General features: G+C 45.4%; 1 protein-coding gene across 2 annotated transcripts; it reads right to left on the bottom strand.

Annotated features, from left to right (window-relative positions):
• Positions 1 to 796: 796 nt before the first annotated feature.
• LOC310913852 (uncharacterized protein) lies at positions 797 to 17,041 on the bottom strand. 2 transcript variants are annotated; one of them, XM_083869642.1, is made up of 7 exons: positions 16,796 to 17,041; positions 15,431 to 15,536; positions 9,543 to 9,753; positions 8,863 to 8,979; positions 8,381 to 8,428; positions 6,546 to 6,636; positions 797 to 3,592 (listed from the first exon to the last, which is right to left on the bottom strand). In XM_083869642.1, the coding sequence occupies exons 3-7, from the start codon at positions 9,630 to 9,632 to the stop codon at positions 3,507 to 3,509; spliced, it is 432 nt and encodes a 143-aa protein (XP_083725768.1). In that variant the 5' UTR covers positions 9,633 to 9,753; positions 15,431 to 15,536; positions 16,796 to 17,041; the 3' UTR covers positions 797 to 3,506. The 2 variants fall into 2 exon arrangements, with proteins under 2 accessions (XP_083725768.1, XP_083725769.1); XM_083869643.1 differs by lacking the exon at positions 15,431 to 15,536.
• Between the last annotated feature and the right edge of the window lie 996 nt (positions 17,042 to 18,037).

Here is an 18,037-nt window from a genome sequence, read left to right as displayed (position 1 = left end):
CCTGTATCTGCTGGTAATTTGTGTACAGTGAATTCCTCTGCTCTTTTAAAAACTGAACTAAATGTGAAAAACATGGAAGGGGAAGCTCTGTGGGGCTCAAAGTTTAGTGTTCTACAGCACAGAAACTCAGATCTCTTCTGAAAGGCTTGCTGGAGAAGTCAGGAGGGCAGGAGCTTCCAGCTGCCAGCCCTGGGCATCCAGAGTACAAAAAGAAATCCTAACTTATCCTTGATCTGAATTCCTGTTCAAACCAGGGGTTCATCAGCTCACTTGCAACTCTGCCCACACCAATGGGAACAGAACATGATGACACTGTTGATCTATTTCAGATTTGCTGCTGCCTCATCTGGCCCACAGCCCCAAAACTCGGGACTAGTTAGGAAAACTGCGATATGAACTGAGGAGACAATGCACAGGCAGAGAATTAATTGTATGAAAAGCTAAATAGCTGTATAGCCCAGAGAACAGTGCAGGGGAGAGCAGACTCAACTGTGGAGACTTCTGGGTGTACATGTGAAGCAGAACTGGTTGTGTTCCAATCAAGCCTCCAAGACACACAAAAGGATGGAATTAGGCACCCACACTTGGGCTTAAGAGCCTGTCTGGTTTTCTCCATGTGTGATTCCTCCTGCTCATCATTTCTTGTTTTCACATCCATCTGGGGCAGCTCCCAAACAACCAAGTTTTTGTTTATAATCCCCAAAACTCCAGGTCAAGAGACACCCACCTTGTCCAGCGGTGTGTGTATGTGTGCTGAGAGTGTTGCACAAGGAGGAGGCAAAGCAGGAGCTGAGGGGCTTTTGTTTAAAACCTTTATTTAAAACAAACTTCAAGGCTAATTTGCAAGTTACCAACACTCTCTATGCCTTCACCAAAACCATTTATGGGAAACTTCCAAACTTTGCTAGACAACAAGCCTTGCTCACCTCCTGTGGTTTAACCAACTGTAATGACCTCTTATTTTTGGCCAAGTCAGACCAAAACTACCTGAGCTTAAAAACACTTGACATGCACTTGCTTAGAGGTAGGTTTGTTTACACAGAAAAGGTAATTAACTGTATGGGAAATAAAAACATTTATAATTTCAGAAAAGACAATCCAAGTGATCCAGTGTGAGATCCCAGGTCCCTGAAGATATCTGGAATTCTGCCCACCTTTCACAGCCATTAACTTTCATTCTGATTCTCTGTGTAAACATGGAAGCTGAAAGTTATGGATTAGGGTTTCACCTACTCACAGAAGAGCTGGAATTCTGTCTGTTCTCTTCCCACACCTGCATTTTTATGGAAACAAGTTCTCTACTGTGGTTTTTCAGCAGAGTGGTAAGAGGTAGCAAAGACTAGATTTTTTGTTGGTTTTTTTTTTAATTTTAAGAGAAGTACATTGCATGCACTTCCCAGAGAAATACTGCTAACCTAAAGCAGATGGATTTACTATCTAGCCAATGCAGTTTGCACCTCTATTCCATGCCACCACCTGAGAAAGGACTGATGTCACAGGAAAAGCCTGAGTCTCTTACAGATGTAATCCCTAATCCATTTAGAAGCTGAACTTCCAGTCTCACACTGCAACAGCTCTTGCTGTCAGGTAGCAGGGGTTAATTAAACAGGCAGTAAAGCTGTGCAAACAGAGTATTGAACCTGCCAGTTCTACTGAGAATCAGGCACAGAAGTTGGTAAAATATTTTGGTTTGCTACTGGAGTGGCCTTTGAACACAGACATGAACTGCAGCTGAACTTGTGTGTGCACTGAAGAGCAGCAGAATTCAGGGGAGCACCAGCTGCACCTTCTCATGTAACCATCAACAGTACAGATGCAATTCTGTCATGTTCCACCTGGAGTTACCCCCACAGCAGGGCTGGGGGTCAAACTCCTCCTTGTATCTGGCAGCACAACTCATCCTATAGCACAGGATTTAGGTCAGTCCCTGTGATCTAATCCATTTAGTCCTTGATTTCTCTGCTGTCTGGTAGTGGAGGCACAAAGATTATCTGTGGTGCAGTTTTCTGCTGAGACCACCAAGCTCCATACACACAGAGTACCCTTAGGGCAAACCAGACACCACAGAGAATCAGGACTGGGACTCTCATCACTACTAAGCAGAATTAATGGAATCATCAGTACTAATCTGGGTGGATTGGACAAAATTATCCAAAAGGAAAAAAAAAACCCACTTTCCCCCCATTATCTCTCCAATCAGCCCTTCTTAATTCTGCATACATTTTCTTGTGTTAAATAAATACTTGCCAAGGGAACAGAACTCTGATGAAAAGATAATAAATGAGTTCAATACATACAGCCATTTCATGGGTTTCTGCTCTGCACCACCATAAATTTAAAGCCAATTATGTTCTGTTTAAATATTTAACAATGTAAAGCTAGCCTATTTTACATCCTGTCAGAGATAATTGAAATACCCACTTTGTCCCTTTAACAGGCAGGCAGAACATCCAGGAGATGGAAAATAGCACTGGGATTTCACTATTTGCAACTGGATATTGGAAATACTCTCAATTCCTCAGAATTTAACAAGTTCAGCTCTGACACCAAAAGCACAAATCTGCAAACAGTGTGAAACTGAGAGCAGCCAGCAACAATCTCAAACCAACTGGTTACTGCTTGTTCCCCAAGACTAAACTATCAGCAGCTTTTATTTGCATAGTTGTGACACTAGAGGACCCCACACACGCATGGTAGGGACTGAATTTAAACTAATTTAAATTGAATCCCGAGGCTCTGCAAGGAAGCAACTTTTGTATAACTGGTTCTTTACAGACACTCCTTTGAAGGGATGAAATCCAGTGGCTGTGACTAAGCTTGTAAGCACTTGGAGCTGCTATCAGACTCAGGGGGAGAGCCACCAGGCCAGAAGAAGTTATAGGAGAAGACCCTGAGCTGATCATGTCAACATAAAAATTTCAGAATCAATCCTTAAGACATCAGGGTGCAAACTTTCCCCTAAAGCATGCAAGTTACTGGGCACTGGAACAGCAGCACAGTGCAAGCTGGAACTGCCATGAAGGTTTTTCTTTCTGAAATAGTCAAAGGACTCAAAGGCTGTTTTTCAGTTGCAGTCCCTATGGGCAATACAACAAAATATAACTCATGGCACTGTTCCATCAGTCTGCCAGAGGTGATATGGCAGACAAGCTCAGCCATTAGCTGTGTAAGTTGATTTCCTTTCCTGTATCTGTATTGCTAAGTCAACTTCTGTGGAAACACTGCTCTCTGTGGCAGGGCAAGGCACCAGATTATCCAATTATTTTAAAGAGAAATTATTACACTCACAAAAGATATACTATGAACTGTAAAAGGCATCTCTCCAATAAGGCATTTGCCATTTCTTCCCCTAAGTCCTTGTTTGGATGTTTGTGGTAAGCAAGTCCACGGGCAACAGGAGAGAGCTTGGCTAACATTATCACAAATTAAGAATCTGAAATACAACATTAAAAGTCCTGTTTGATTTCCAGTCCTCTGGCTTCAGCAAGTCATGAACAGGTGGGACATTACTGATCTGCAGTAGGGTTGTTACTCAGACCTCTCCTAAGACCAGTGGTTTTGCCAGACCTGGAACCGTCTTTTCCAGTGATGCCTAAAGGAAAGATCACAGGAGAGAGAGGGTTAGAGCTTTGGGTCAGGAGCCCTGCTGCCCAGTACCCCTTACAGAGCCAGTACAAGGATCCACTCCCCAACAACCAAAGGTCTTCACAACAACATTCCCATGGCTAAATGAAGCTCCTGACACAAATGGCTTCTCTGGCAGCAGGGCTCAACATGAGGTTACTGAGGGCCCAGGAGTGACAAGGCAGTGTCAAATTGTCTGGTTTCTGCTCTGCAAACACTCATCAACCACCTCTGCTGACAGCAATTATGTATTTCCTCAAATCCTTATGAGACACCACATACCTGAAGTACCCTAGCCAATATTAAACACCAGGGAGTAGATGTGCAGAATGTCTGGAAATGGTGTGAGTGGGGAATGTTTCTGGCTACACAGGCTTGCTGTGATCTCTGCCTCACCCCTGGCTTTCAGGAGAGCCCAGGTGACCATTGGGGCAGCAGAGGAAACAAAGTGAGACAAAATTTGTATTAAAAAGAATGCAGGGATGGCAAGACAGACAAAAAGGAGCAAGATCCCAAGGCTCCTTCTGGGCTTTGCACTGGCTCTTGGAAATTTTACCATAAAGCAAACTTCTTCCTCCTCACACCTACAGTCCATTAGCCAAGAACAGTTATTTGGACAAACCACACCTGCCACTGTGGCTTAGGAGCCCTATGAAATGAGATTCATCAATCCTTCAGTAATTGTACTCACAGAAAAAAAACCCAAGTACTTCTTGACCCAGAAAAACAGAAATTCAATGCTGGAGTTGTGATTGGCAGCATCTACAGGTAGCAACACAATCCACCAATGGATAAGAGTCTGATCCATTAACAAACTCCTGCCTGCTCTTGGATAACCTGGAGTGCCCCATAGCCACTGCCTTGGGAAACCTAGAGCTAGACCCCCAGGCAAAGGCCATAGGAAAAAAGACCACCTGGCTTTAAATGCCCCACTGGAGGCTTGCAAATCTTGCATATTTCTAATTCAGCTCTGCATATATCTTGATTTTCTCCATAACAGACTGAGAGACAGTCTGTGTTTATGTCAGCAATTCATCAGAATGCGGCAGACATGAAGCCCAGGGCAGATCTCTTTTCCACTCAGAGTTGTGCAGTGAACAACTCGCAGGATGGGCAGGCACTTGTACCCTCCCATCCCCTCCCTGGTGCGGCACCTCAAAAATCCTCACCTGGATAGAAAAAAAAAAATCCCCAAACCCCACAATGACCAAAGCTCTGGCTGTGTCTATAGAAGAATACCATTATGAGATCACAGACTCCTGCTAACAAGTCTCAGAGCAGTAGTCTCCTGCAGGAGTAGCACAAAAACTTGCACAAAAAGACATATAATACCCCAGTTAAACCCAGACCCATAGAATGGGTTAATCCAGAAACTACCTGTGCAAGCTGCTGCAGCTGCACTGTGCCTGCAAACAATCCTGAGGATCTACAGTTCCCAGTAAGCCAGAACAGTGTGCTTTCCTTTTCCAGTCAGGAGTTTTAAGCCAGGATTACCACTCCATCTCAAGCTCCTGAGCAAAAAGCCACTTAAGAACTTTTCCAGAGGATTGCCTGGTTTCCTACAGCTATCCCCACTGAAATCCTGGCCATGTTCTGTCCTCACAGAAGTGCAGACACTCCCCAGGAGCAGAAGTCCCCTGTCCATGGGGAAGCACAGCAGTTGAGGCTGCACTATCACGTTCTGCACGGCCATCTCCCGGCGACCGCAGCATCCGCTGATCCTGTCACATCTGCTGCCACCTCACTGCAGCAGCAGGGACACAGATCCTCCTGCCACCGCCCTGGGCCCCACTCAAACTGAAAGGAAGAAGAAAGTCCCGTTCTGGCTGTGGTTTGGGGCGATGTCTAACTGTACCAGAGCCGGGCGGAGGTGAGCTCATCCCCCGTGAGCCTGTGGCTCCGCTGATGTCAGCGCACGACGCCGTGGCAGGAAATGATACGGGAGCAGGAGCCCCAGAGGAAACTGCATTGAGCTACTGAGGTTAACTCCTCTGGCATTTAATCATGTGGCATTTCCAGGGACTTTCTAAGAACCCGGGGCTGGGCTGCCCAGTGTCTCTTTGCACACCAATGGCAGGAGGGAATAGCTCTGCTGCCACATGGCAAACCAAGCAACATCTGCCTCCCCTGGGCTCCTGGCCCCTTCTCCCTCCAGGGAAAACATTTCATGAAGAGCTTTCTACAAGGCCCACTGAAGGCAGGACACAGATGCACACAAATTTTCCTGGAAGCTACCTCAGAAACAGTCCTGAATGGTATAGACTCAGATTTGTATTTTTGCAGGGTTCAGGCAAGGTTGGGATGGTGCACCTGTACATTCCTACAACAATAACAGTTATCTGGCATCTCATCTCAGAGAAGCTTACATAAACTGAAGCCTTCTACAGAAACTGGCCGTGCCATCGTTTTCTGTGCTGCTGAGGCACTCTGCCAGTGTCAGCCACTGTCAGAGAGCTCTGTTAGAGTACAAGCCAGGAAGGAGAGAGGAAGACCATCCTGGAAGCATTCTGGCATTAACCCAGAGTATTAAAATGTCCCAAATACCAAGGGATCTTCAATTCAGAAAGTTCTTCAAGTAAGGCAAGACATTAACAGCAGATTATTTTCACTTTTTACACATCAGCCAGCCAATTTCACTGAGCTGTACCTGTACCAGTGACCAGAACCTCAGACGTGTGACTTCTTGGAAAGACAGACAGATTTTCTTCCCTTCTTGTTTTTCTATCTGCACTTCTGCTGAAGTAGTCACAACTGAATTAGATAGAAGGAATGTGCCCGGAAGCCTTCCAAATGCTTCTCTGTTTATAGGATTTACCAGAAAGACTGCAGCCAGTGCTGGAGCTTTGTGGGCTCGTGCATGGTTTGCCAGAGCTTGGCTCCACTGTTTGGTCTCGTATAATTATGATTATCTAATTTCAAACCTTGTGTGGCTGGTGCTGAGTTCAAATTCAAGTCATTGCTTTCCAGAGGATTTCCTTCCTGAGACTCTCCTTCTTGGACTGCTGCTTGAGGCTACAAAGAAAAACACCAAAAATAAATAAGCCCCCCCATGCAAAATCAAGTATTGAAAGACAAAATTGCAACTATGCAAAGTAGATGGATTATTATTTAAACAAGACTGTGCAGCCCTGACAGCACATTCATTCCCACCAACTCCTACATCCAACCATAGGCAAGAGCACACATCAGGGCATGTAGTGTCCACATACTTTCACAAGTCTCTGAATAGTTGTCAGAATCCATAATAAACCATCCCATTAATAGCCTTATGAGATACAGCCCAACACTTTGAAAAAATCTGCCCATTATGCAGCTGTGGAGACTTTTTTCATTGAGAATATTTTCTGTATTTCAGGTTATTTCCCAGTCTTCACCAGCTGAACATTTTGTCTATTGGCAGTTAAAACAAAAATGATTCTTCTTTTTCTTCTGCTTTGGTTTTGCCCCTCAAAAAATCTTCAGCTGTTTAATTCTGAACTGAAACATCAGAATACTTCACTAACGAAAGTTAAAATGACATTTTGAAGTGTTAAAAACTCTAGGTCTTTCTGCTTGTCTTTGAGATTTGTCAGTCCACAAATGATACCAGCAGAATTCACTGGGCAAGGTTTTGCTCTGTAAGACATGGCCACTTCTGCCTCTGATGATTTTCCATAGAGTTTGAGGATCCCAGTTTGCACTGGTAACACAGGGTTCCCTAATCAGTGTATTCAAATAACATAACTGGGCTTAGGAAAAGCAATGGGCTTTGAGCAAGAGCAGTGTGCTGAACTAGACTGTTACCTTTGCACCTGGACTGCAGAGAACAAACAGATTTATGGAACACTTCCCTTGTCTGGGAAGTTCTGCACAGGGTTTGCAAGGTTTTCTGCTATCCAGGAAATACCTGCAATGGCAAGGTCACTGTCACAATTCTGATCTCTCCCATATCCTGGCACTTCCTCGCTGGCAAACATTTCCTTCCAAGCCTTCTGCATGGTCCTCACAGGCTGCTCTGTCCCTCTGGTTCTGCTGACCAAAATTGTTCCTTTCCCCCCGAGCACTCCTGTGCCACTACAGCTGCACAACAAACCTCTGGATTCCAGCAGCAAGTGCACAGCTTGGGTTTGGATCTAGCAATTTTTGTGATGCATACTAAATAATGGTTTGGGGTTCTTGTGGGTTTTTTTAATCACTCCTAATGACAGGTAACATACCATTAATAGTTCACAGGACTGAGTATCCTTATTGGTTAAAAGCTTTTGTCTTGTTTTCACACCTGAAATGTTTTATTCTTAGCTCCTGATTCTTACTAATCTTTTGTTTGCTGCATAAAAGAGTCTCCTGCTGGCAGGACTCAAAAGTTTCTCCCTTCATCAAAACTCTCCTTTACCTTAATTTTAAGTTTCTTCTTTTGAGACAAACTGACATGCTAAGCAATTGCTTCAGTCTTTCAAGTCTCCTGGGAAGACAACCCCCCTCTGTAAGAAAGGATGGAATCTCTGGTCTGACATTCCAAACCTGAGAACGTGCTATACTGTGGAAGTCCAGTCTGTCTTGAATTAAGTACAGCATCTCCCCTGGGCTCTCCAAATTCTTCAGCAGCTGAATCTTGGAGGCCATCAGGAAGGCAGTCAGAGCTTCCCTAATTATTTCCAGGCTACCAAGGCTGAAAGAATGTTGTGGCAGATACGGAGTCTGAGAAGGGCAAACACAGCTGAAAGTTCCCCAGGATGTGTGACTGGAGAAGAGGGAAAGGACTCAACAGGGTACTCACCCACTTGCGAGGCCTCCCTCTTGGCCTTTTCCCAGCAGGAGGTTCTGCCTTTATTGAAAACAAAGGAGGAAAAATACTGTCAGCTCTCAGATCTGCTGGGCATTGTGACTAAACCACTCAACATGGCCAGGGGGACCTTTGTATAAAGGTCTTGTCTCACAAGTAGCAGAAAAAGCAAAAGCTGGGGATAGAAGACAGTTAAGGAGGAAACACCTGCCTGACTGCACTGGTTGTGATTATTTGGCAGTGGTGGAGGAGAAACACTGGGAGGAAACTGCTGAACAGACAGTGGCAACACAGGAAAGCTGGGAGGTGAGTTAGGACTAAAACCACAATAACTGATTTGTCCAACAGTAGCAATTAATGTTGAGCTGAATTAGGGGCAACTTTCACTATCTTTAAGCTAAGGGAAACATCACTGCTTGTCTCTCTGGCAGCACTTCTCCATTAAATAGATATGAAAATAAGCTATTTCCTCTTACCGTTCCCCCAGTTAGAACAGTTGTTTTCTTGCTTCCTTTTGGCCTTCCTCGTGGTTTCTTCACTGGCTGAGATTCCACATCATGCTGTGGGATAATACCTGTGTTTCCACCATCCTCCTGGGATAAAAGGAGAAAATCATTTAAGTAGGTTGATCCCTGAAACAAGTTACATTCTCTCATTTTGGTTGGTCTTGGACTGTCTTACCCCACTAAGTGTGCCCTGATCTCTAAGGCTGTCTCTGCTTTTCCAGCAGAGTGAAGTGCATTAGAAGATGATCAGCAATACTCCTACCTCTTTGTCTTTTGGGCTGGGGAAATGAGTAAGTTCCAAGAACTCTGGTGAAGGGGCCTTGCCTGTTCTATCCAATTACTGGTGCAGAAATAGAAGGTGACGACATGTGAAAGTCTCCAGGCTAGAACAGAGACCTGGTCAGCCCCTTTCACACATGTCCTGGCTGAACTGTCACTGCCTGTCACATCAGAGGTACCTCTGACACCAGGAGCTGAGATTTCCCAGGGTGCAGATCCTGCTGCTGTCCTGGGTAGCCCCAGCATTTACCACGGAACACCTCTCCTTCCCCTGTTCTTGCTAGCAAGCAGTTTTCCAGAGCTGCCTGCAAATCCCATCAGGTTCCTGCCATGGCATCCTCAGGCAGCCTCTTGGGATGATGTTCCCTCACCTGTGGCTGCTTCTTTGGTCTCCCCCTCTTTCTCTTCAGGCCCTCAGTCAGTGTAGATGAAATGGGATTCTCCGGCCCCTCGTTGCTCATGCTGGCACTCTCCACTGTTTGCAGATTAAAATCCAACAGGTTGTTTTTCCTGGACTGGGACAGAAAACTTGTCTCTTCTTTTTTGCTTTATCTTGTTATGGATTCTCCTCTACCTGCAAGGCTGAAATGATGAGAAAGAATCAGGTAGGGCAGCTTGCTATTGTTTTTATCAGCTGCAAGAGCTCAGGACCCAGCAGATATTTGGGAGCATAACTGTGCTCTACAAGTATTCTAGAACCATTCTTTTACCTGGCCTATTCCTCAGCTTTCTGAGGCTTTTGGCCAAATGAGCTGAATTGCTCCAGGCATGGACTATGCTGGTAACTGCATTTACCTTTCCCTGTTTTATCTGAACTAAAAAAGACAATGTCTGCAGCTCTCTAAGCTCCACTCTCTGGAGGCTTCCTCTGCACAAAGAGGAAAGATGTGGGAAATAAAGTGGTGGTGCTGAGTTATAAATGCACCAGTCAAGACTAAAGCTTCCTTTGGAGCTCCTGTATTGTCAAATAGCAATGCTAATCCTGAGATCAAAATCTACAGCTAAGAGAGCCTTACATGAGGATGCTTGAGAGAGCAAGTCCCAGGGTACAAACTCTAAGAAGTCTGGCTCTGGAGCTGCCCCTTAAATGTTTGTTCTTAGTCACTGATTGAACAGGCACTGTCTGGAGAGGTGGCCTGACCCTGTTCAGTGCACTCAGCCCTTGGTCCTGTTTTCTACAGGACAACACAAACCCCTAGACCTGGATTTTGTTGGATCTTGAGCACTAGCTTGTCTGCTGGAAGTTTGAATCAGCAGGTTTGGCAGCTCTGCTTAGTGCCTGCTGTGGCTGGAATGTGCCCTCAGCCAAATTGTTTGCAGTAAGAAATAACCAAGATCGTGAGCTGTTCAGAGTACACAGGACACCAGTGACCTTCCCTGCTTCTGCTTGAGGCTCCTTCTCTGGCTTCCCTGCCAGAGAAGATGGAGGTCTGACTGTGAGTCTGGACACCCTCACATCCCAAAGCAAGAAGAGGAAGGGAGACCTCAACCAGAACCTCAGCAGAAACCTGAATCCCAGGCACATTAGGAGATGTGGGGGTCACTGAAGTTTTGCTTGTGTGCAAGTCAAAACCTAGCCAAGGATCTGAGTTCACTTTACAGCACCTACAGACCTTGGCTTTCCTTTCCTTTTGGCACACAAGGGAGAGCTCAAGAAAACGGGAGGAGATGAAGAGGCTGAGCTCGGCTGGACAAAGGCCAGCAGTGCTGCTAAATTCTCTTTTGTCAGTAGTTCTTATCACAAAATACACAGCTGAGAATAGTGCAGTTAGGAAAGCAGCATCATTTACTGCTTGGGAAAGCAGGAGTCTCTTGATGAATCATGCATTTCTACCTTCTCTGAAAAACCGTCACCTGAGAATTTTTTTGTTTTTTGTAACTCTTCACTTTACCTGTTTTATGTCATCTTTTCCACCTGTTAAATGAAAGATAATGGCAAGCTTAAAGAGCTCTTTTCCCCATCAGCCCTGAGCACTGCTGAGTCCCCAGGTCCCTCCAGCAGGCTCTACCTGAGGCAATAAAGGCAGTACTAAGGGCACAGTTACATCACATAGAAGAGTGTGACTTTTTTCTTCAAAATAATGCTGGAGGGCAGCAGCTGGGCTCAGTTCCAGTTCGTGCATGAGCAGCCCTACAGAGAGAACTCCCTGGATGCCTGTTTGTGCACACTGTTTGGCCCCAGCTCACAGGTGCTGCTGCACACTCAGCTTTTCTATCAAACCCTCTGATCAGAGGGTGATGGAAAGACTACAGCTCAGGTCTCTGAGTTCAGGCTGCATCTGGAGGAGAGGCAGTCACAGAAAAAAAAAGATTTCTTTCTACTTGCAGAGCCATGCACAGTTGCCACCAAGTCCCTGAGAGATAAGCATGAAACACTTGCAGTCTCCTTCAGAGAAGAGTTGTGCTGTTACAGACAGTTTTGTAGTCTGATCAGATGTTCAAGTTCTGAAGATGAGAGGACCTTAACTGAGGATGACAACAAATATTCTGCCCTCTGGCCAGCTATAGTTCCTTGAGCCTGCATTTTCTGGTCAGAATTGGGGCTCAAATGGGCTGGTGTAAGCATCTGGAGCTGGCTGAGGCAGGAGGGGGTTACTGACACTCTGGACTGCCCTAGGGGGAGAGAAACCCTAGTGCCTCTTCCCAAAGGCAGGTCTAAGCCAGTCCCAGCTTATGTCACACACATCTGCTCCTGGATCAGCGCAAGGTGCTGCAAGGGTGGCTTGAAGCCTCCAGAGCCTGAGCCTTCCCTCAGCTACCAGTGGAAAGGGAACAGATATGACCATAGGAATGGACAAGTGTAAAAGTGCTGTCCAAGCCAGATCCCTGAGCAGAGACTACAGCTGCTTTTCTAGGGAAGGCTGTGCTGATGGGAGGGTGGAGTTAAGCATTTTCATTCTATTTTTCAGTCTCAGTTTGCATTCTCTGCTTGGTCATCACAGGCTGGACACACTGAATCTGACAGTGTCACTGACAGATGCAGCAAGGAAACTTCCAACCTCCACTCCATATCCTAACACATTAAAGCCATTGCTTTAACTGACACAACCTTTCTCAAGGGTTCACTGTAACTGACACCTGCATGGAATCCAAATTTTGCATGTCATTATTCAAGTGGGAGCAACCACAGTGCACAGAATTCATCTTTCCCCAGATGCAAATGAAGTCAAGTCTTGCACAATTTTCTTTTTTTTTTTTTTTTTTTTGCTAAACCTTGCTAAACTAATACACTCTACAATACCTTTAACATATCTGGCCAGTTTTCTACAGGCAGGACTGCAGACAAATGCCAGAGACTGCCAGGATATAGCGATTGCTTTGTACATCTCTTCCACCTTCCCATCACCCACCGAAGGAACATCCTTCTCGAAGCCTGGTGTGAAAAAAACACACAAGCAGAACTGTACAAGCATCAGCCCTTAGGGCTTTTGTCAGCTTTACATGACTCAAGGAAGATGCAGACAAAGCAAAAGCACCCACCACAATTTTACTTTAAATGTCTCAACAGCTTTCCACACATACATATAAACCCCCAAACCAACACTGAGTTGCACTGTATACCAAAAACCAAGTACACCTTCCAGGGTCCTGCAGGGTCAGCATTCCCTGCTGGGATTAGATCCAGCAGGGATGAAGCCTAGGCCTACACTGTCCACAAGGGCACAAGATCTGAAAAACCTATCCAAATGTTTGTGGGCCTTAGACTACCCTGATGTCAGTCACATACACAGCTTTGCAAATGGCACAGGGATGTGAATGCATGGTTTTGGCACTATTGAGTCCTCTGTGTTGCAGAGATGCCACTTAAGAAAGCCTCATGTCCTAAATGCATTCTCAGGCACCTGGCAGAGGGCAGAGAATCCTCACAGTCATAGTACTTTACACCTGATTTAAGTCCTAAGTTGTACAAAGCCAGTTTTTCTCACATCACAAATTCTCAGGAAAGAAAAGCTCCTCCTGGGGGGCAATGCAGTAGTAGCCTAACACAGAGTACTGAACAGTGTTCTTGAGGGACTTTTCCCTTTCCACAGACTACAGAGGAAGCCTTGGGGATGAGGCTGCTGACTTGGGCAGGTAAATTGAACAGCAGAACCCCTCCCTGTTTGTTTCCTCAGAGAGGGCAAATTTTAGGCTTTGTCCTTGGGACAGACATGGTATGAGACATCACACTAACCCCCCTAAGCCATGTGCAATTCACTGCCAGAAATGCTTCTCTGGCTGCAGTGCTCACTCACAAAATAAAAGCTTGCAAAGCCTTTTACAAAGCATAACAGGAGTGTGATCTGCATTATAGCCTTAACTCCATCACTGTCTCTATAATAACATGAAAAAATATCTCCCAAGCACAACTCCCACTTAGCAGCACAGTGCCATTGTGCTGCTGTCATGTGTGACAGCAAACCCAGGGGAGCGTCACTGCCATCAACGTGTTCACTCTTTATTCCCTCTGGAAAAAGACAGAGGGAAAAATTTGGCCGAAGCCCCGCATCAAGCAGAGGAGGATAAAAGACTTTGTTAGTCAAAACATATAAAGAAGAGGACTAAGAAGACCAGGCAGGGAGAAAACTCTCATTCCAATAATTGCAGCAATAACGATTTGTGCTTGTATTACGAGAAATCAAATGCACACATCTTTTCAGGTCTCGCAGTAGATCAAGATGTAACACAGCTCGTTGTGGTTCCCCATGGACACTTCTACAGAAAGGCAGGCTAGCCAAGCACTGGAACAGCTCCCTTGGGAAAGTACAGTGGCAGTAACACTCTGGCAAATGTGGCCTTTCTGCCAGACTTTTCTGTTAAAAGAGGAACTTACGGGCTACTAAATCAAGTTTGTGGCAACAGAAGGTAACTGCCACCATCTCATAAATCGCTTCTCAAAATCATAACTAACCTCTCTAGGTGAGTTCCCTGACTACTTTGAGTGACTAAGTCTAAAGCTTTGATCTTGTGCTTAAAAGTCTTCTAGTTCCTTGCCTGGTAGGCTGGTTTTTTTAATGAGCAATTTATTGTCACTTGTTCTTGCATCATGAAGTCCTTCAGTAGCAACATTTCTCTTTCCCCCATTTTTAAACTCTACCAGATTACACATGTTATCTTGTGAATGAACCAGCACATCTGTTTCTTAGATGTGATTGTATCTCCTGATCAATTTGATTGTAATTTACACCCTTTCAAATCTGATCTCAACGCTCTGAGTAAGATTCTTACTCTCAAAACTATTTTCACTTGACTTACTTTACTTCACATGAATCTGAGAAGCATGGGCTAAGCAACACTTCAGTTGTTTTTCCAACTTCAGGGAAACTTTCCACTTCAGGGAAGATTTAGTTCTTGCATAATGTTAATAGCATTGGCTTCCAAAATGATTCAACCAGCAACCTATCCCACCACCTCCAGCCTATCCTGACTGATAAAATACCCAGGTCAGAAGATAGAAACTATTTAAGTTTACAGAGGACAAAAGATACAGGAACCACAAGGGCTTCCGTGCTTCACGTCAGTTCTAAAGACTTGCTCAAGGTCCAAATGAGAATTTTTGTAGCTCAATAGAGTTACATTTCCAACTCTTATAGACTCCTCTGTGTGATCCTAATCAAAGTGCCCTTGTGTGTCTCAGTTCTCCACCACAAACTGGTGTGTAGCTCCCTGACTGCTGAGCTACACTGGGGCTGGGGGCAAAGAGCCTGAGCAAGGCAGGCAAAGGCCACCCTGCCCGGGCCTGTTCTGACACAACCAGCAAAGAAGAGGCAGGAGCTTATGGACTAAAGATCTATCTGCCAAAAAACAGGGCCAGGAGCTTTTGTTAACATTACAGACATTCACAGCTACACAGGAAAAGGGCTGATGATTACTGAGTTTCCAGCAATGATATGGACACGAACGGGCTGTTTCCTCTTTCCCAACTCCTCAGTGCCCAGAATCAGCACAGCATCAAGGCACTGCAAGAGCTCTCCTGAATAAGCTGTGCTTGATGCACTGCCTGCCAGCTTCTCTTTGTCCAGAAATTATTGCTCTGAGAGGCACCTTGTTCAGCCTAATCCATACCACAACTAGTCACCGAAGTACCACCATGGTTCTGCTGTAGTTAGCCTAAAGTATTTCCAGTTCTTCCTCAGAAAAGTGAGGATTTGCATGTGCATGAGTCAAGGCACACATGCAATCCTGGCTAGGCTAAGGTCCTGCTTGTGTCCACATGCACAGGACTTTTTGTGAAGGCTGCCACAGAATTCCACAGTGAAGGATTCAACCTCAATCCTACCTCAGCGTCACCAGCTTCCAAGCCCTATCAAAGCCCCAGGCTTCTTATGGTCAGAGCAGGCAAACCAAGGAGGCAGTTAATGATCCCAGAAAGCCATGGAAAAGCACTGTGGGGACATAAACAGCAAAAAAGAAGAGAGATTTGGAATCTCTTCCCAACTCTAAATTTCACAAGTCATGTAATCTTTCTACGCTTCACATTTTCTCTCCATAAGATTATGGAATAGCACTGAAGTATTAACACTTCCCTCAACCTGGGGTGGAGGAATTGAGGATTAAGTAATTCCTTTTTGCAGAGTGACGCTAAGAACCCGTTTTTGCAGAGTGACACTAATAGCAGCAGAGAACAAACAGAGCAAGGCATCATTAGAGTAATGCACCAGCAGCCTCCCCCATGTCATGTTTGGGAGCACAAAGGAGAGGCAGTGGCAACTGAAGAAATACAGCTCAGGACTAGCTACATCCTTCTGAGCAGCAGAACACAGCCTCACCCTCTTTCCCCAGGAAGCTGCAGGCTCGTGGGACCAGTTTGGCCCAAAGCTGTCCGGTGGAGTTCCCTGCCCTGGGAACCTGGCACAGAGCATTTGAGTGGGAGTTGGATTCTCTGGAGCCACACAGCACTGACCACACACTCCCAAGCCCCAGCAGGCAGAAGGGACAGCTCAGCTCACTGTGTCTATCCAAGGAAACCCGGTACCAGACACAGGATCCCAAGTCTTGAGGCCTGGGGTCTGAAACACTTTTCATTCATACTCGGGACATTTCCAGCACTTCTCCCAAATCAAGCCAGATCAGTGAGACTCCTGTGTGGACGGTAGACTCCCTAGCATTACACATTATAAGCCTCCCTCAGGGAATTTGTCCAAAGACCCAAACGTTTTCTACAGGACTCTTATCCTAAGTCGCTGTCCAAACACTTCCATCAAAAAGCAAGCACCTCAAGCACGGCAGAGTTGAATCAGTGGAGAAAAACCCAACAGTATTTACAGTACAGTAACAGGAAAAGTAGAAATCTGTGTTTAGTAAGAATTTAAAAATCACAGTTACTTAATTTGAGATAGCATCAGGCCTTTTTCCTCTACAGAATATCTTGTACAGCTCAACTACTGACATCTGCAAAGCACTGTCCACTTGTGCAAAGCCAGGAAATGGCTCTCTGCACTTCCTGCCAAGGACTGACATTGTGGAACTTGGCACAGGGACATACCAGACAGCAAGTTCTGTACCTTAGACTGCTTCAAAGTAGGTTTTCTCAATTACCAACCTGCAATTCATTAATCCCCACACCTCAATAAACCCCAGCATCTCGCGGAGGGGTTCTTCATGCACATTTCAGATGACGCAGTAAGAAAGGAACAAGATTTACCTGTTGAGAAGTTGGGCAGCACCACTTGACTCTGCCCCAGCAGCGCTAGCAGTGAAAGGCAGGAGAGGAGGAGAGGTATCCCACAGCTGGGAGCCCCCTGCACTGGTGAGAGGCAGCTAACCCAGGTCTCTGCACACACTCATCTCAGGAGGCTCACGCCGAGCCCAGCGCCGTGGGTTGTGCTCCCGGTTTGTGATATGGAAACAGCGCGAGCGCTGCCGGAGATCTCCTTCTGATGGCAGCTCTGAGCACTGACTGCAAGTGAAACCCCGCTCCCCCAGACCCACCTGGAATCACACAAGAACCAAAACCAAGGAAAACCCCCAACCACAGCACTTACACCAGCCAGTTTCTACGTACTGGGCTGACTACTGAAAATAAGGCCAGTTTCCAAATGTGAAATGAACGATCTGAATAAAGGGCACAGATAGTTCACGTACTTCCCTCTTTACAAATGCTAGACAGAACCATGCTGACCCTGTTCCATGAAAGAAACAAAATCAAAACCAAACAAAACCCCAAATGGGCAGCCCCAGGAAGGCTTGTGATGATAAAGTGGTTATTAATCTGAGTGCAAAATATGCTCAGGGCATTTACTTTAAGCCACAAATAAAAATAGGAAGCTGAGCTCAGTTGAGCATAAACATATTTAGAAAGGAGATGTTGCATGGCTCTAAGTTAGGTATTTTGCATTAATTCTGTGAACAACCATTAGATCTCACAGAAGTCCCCCAAAGTATTTTGCAAAGAAAACCACAGACTTTTCATGACTGCATTGACATATTTGAGACACCTATATTGGGGCTTTTTGGGCACATCACCATTAGCAAAACCATAGACTTAAAATATCTCAATCTCTACCTGCACAAAACCCATTGCAGTATCTTAGAGACAAAATCTGAGGCTTTTCTTTATGTCAAGTAGTAAATTGCTTACAATGACAGTACCACTGAATAAATTGAAGACACATTTTTTTCCCCTCAAAGTCAACCATACAAAAGGTTTGCATCACTTGAGCTCCTCAGTATCTTCTCTAAATCTAAATACAGCACCTAAATAATTTACTGCAGTCTGGAACAATACTGATCTTGACCTTATAGACAGGGAATGTGGTTAAAGCTGTTGACAGTGGCTCTGGAAGTGTGTCCAGTCCCTGGGGCTGCCATGTGCTCCCCCCGTGCCCTCAGGAACAGCACCTTTTCTCTGTACTCCATTTCCTGCATGAAAAGTGAGGATAACAAA

Source organism: Zosterops lateralis (genome assembly GCF_965231275.1).
Source record: "Zosterops lateralis genome assembly, chromosome: 11".
Classification (NCBI taxonomy): domain Eukaryota; kingdom Metazoa; phylum Chordata; class Aves; order Passeriformes; family Zosteropidae; genus Zosterops; species Zosterops lateralis.
This window is presented reverse-complemented; position numbering and strand designations above follow the sequence as displayed.

Excerpts from the sequence above, each read along its gene's own strand:
- LOC310913852 (XM_083869642.1), bottom strand. The coding sequence starts at position 9,632 with ATGAGCAACGAGGGGCCGGAGAATCCCATTTCATCTACACTGACTGAG. Across the intron at positions 8,980-9,542 it reads GACCAAAGAAGCAGCCACAG|GAGGATGGTGGAAACACAGG; the intron begins GTGAGGGAACAT and ends CTTTTATCCCAG. Across the intron at positions 8,429-8,862 it reads CTGTTCTAACTGGGGGAACG|GCAGAACCTCCTGCTGGGAA; the intron begins GTAAGAGGAAAT and ends TTTTCAATAAAG.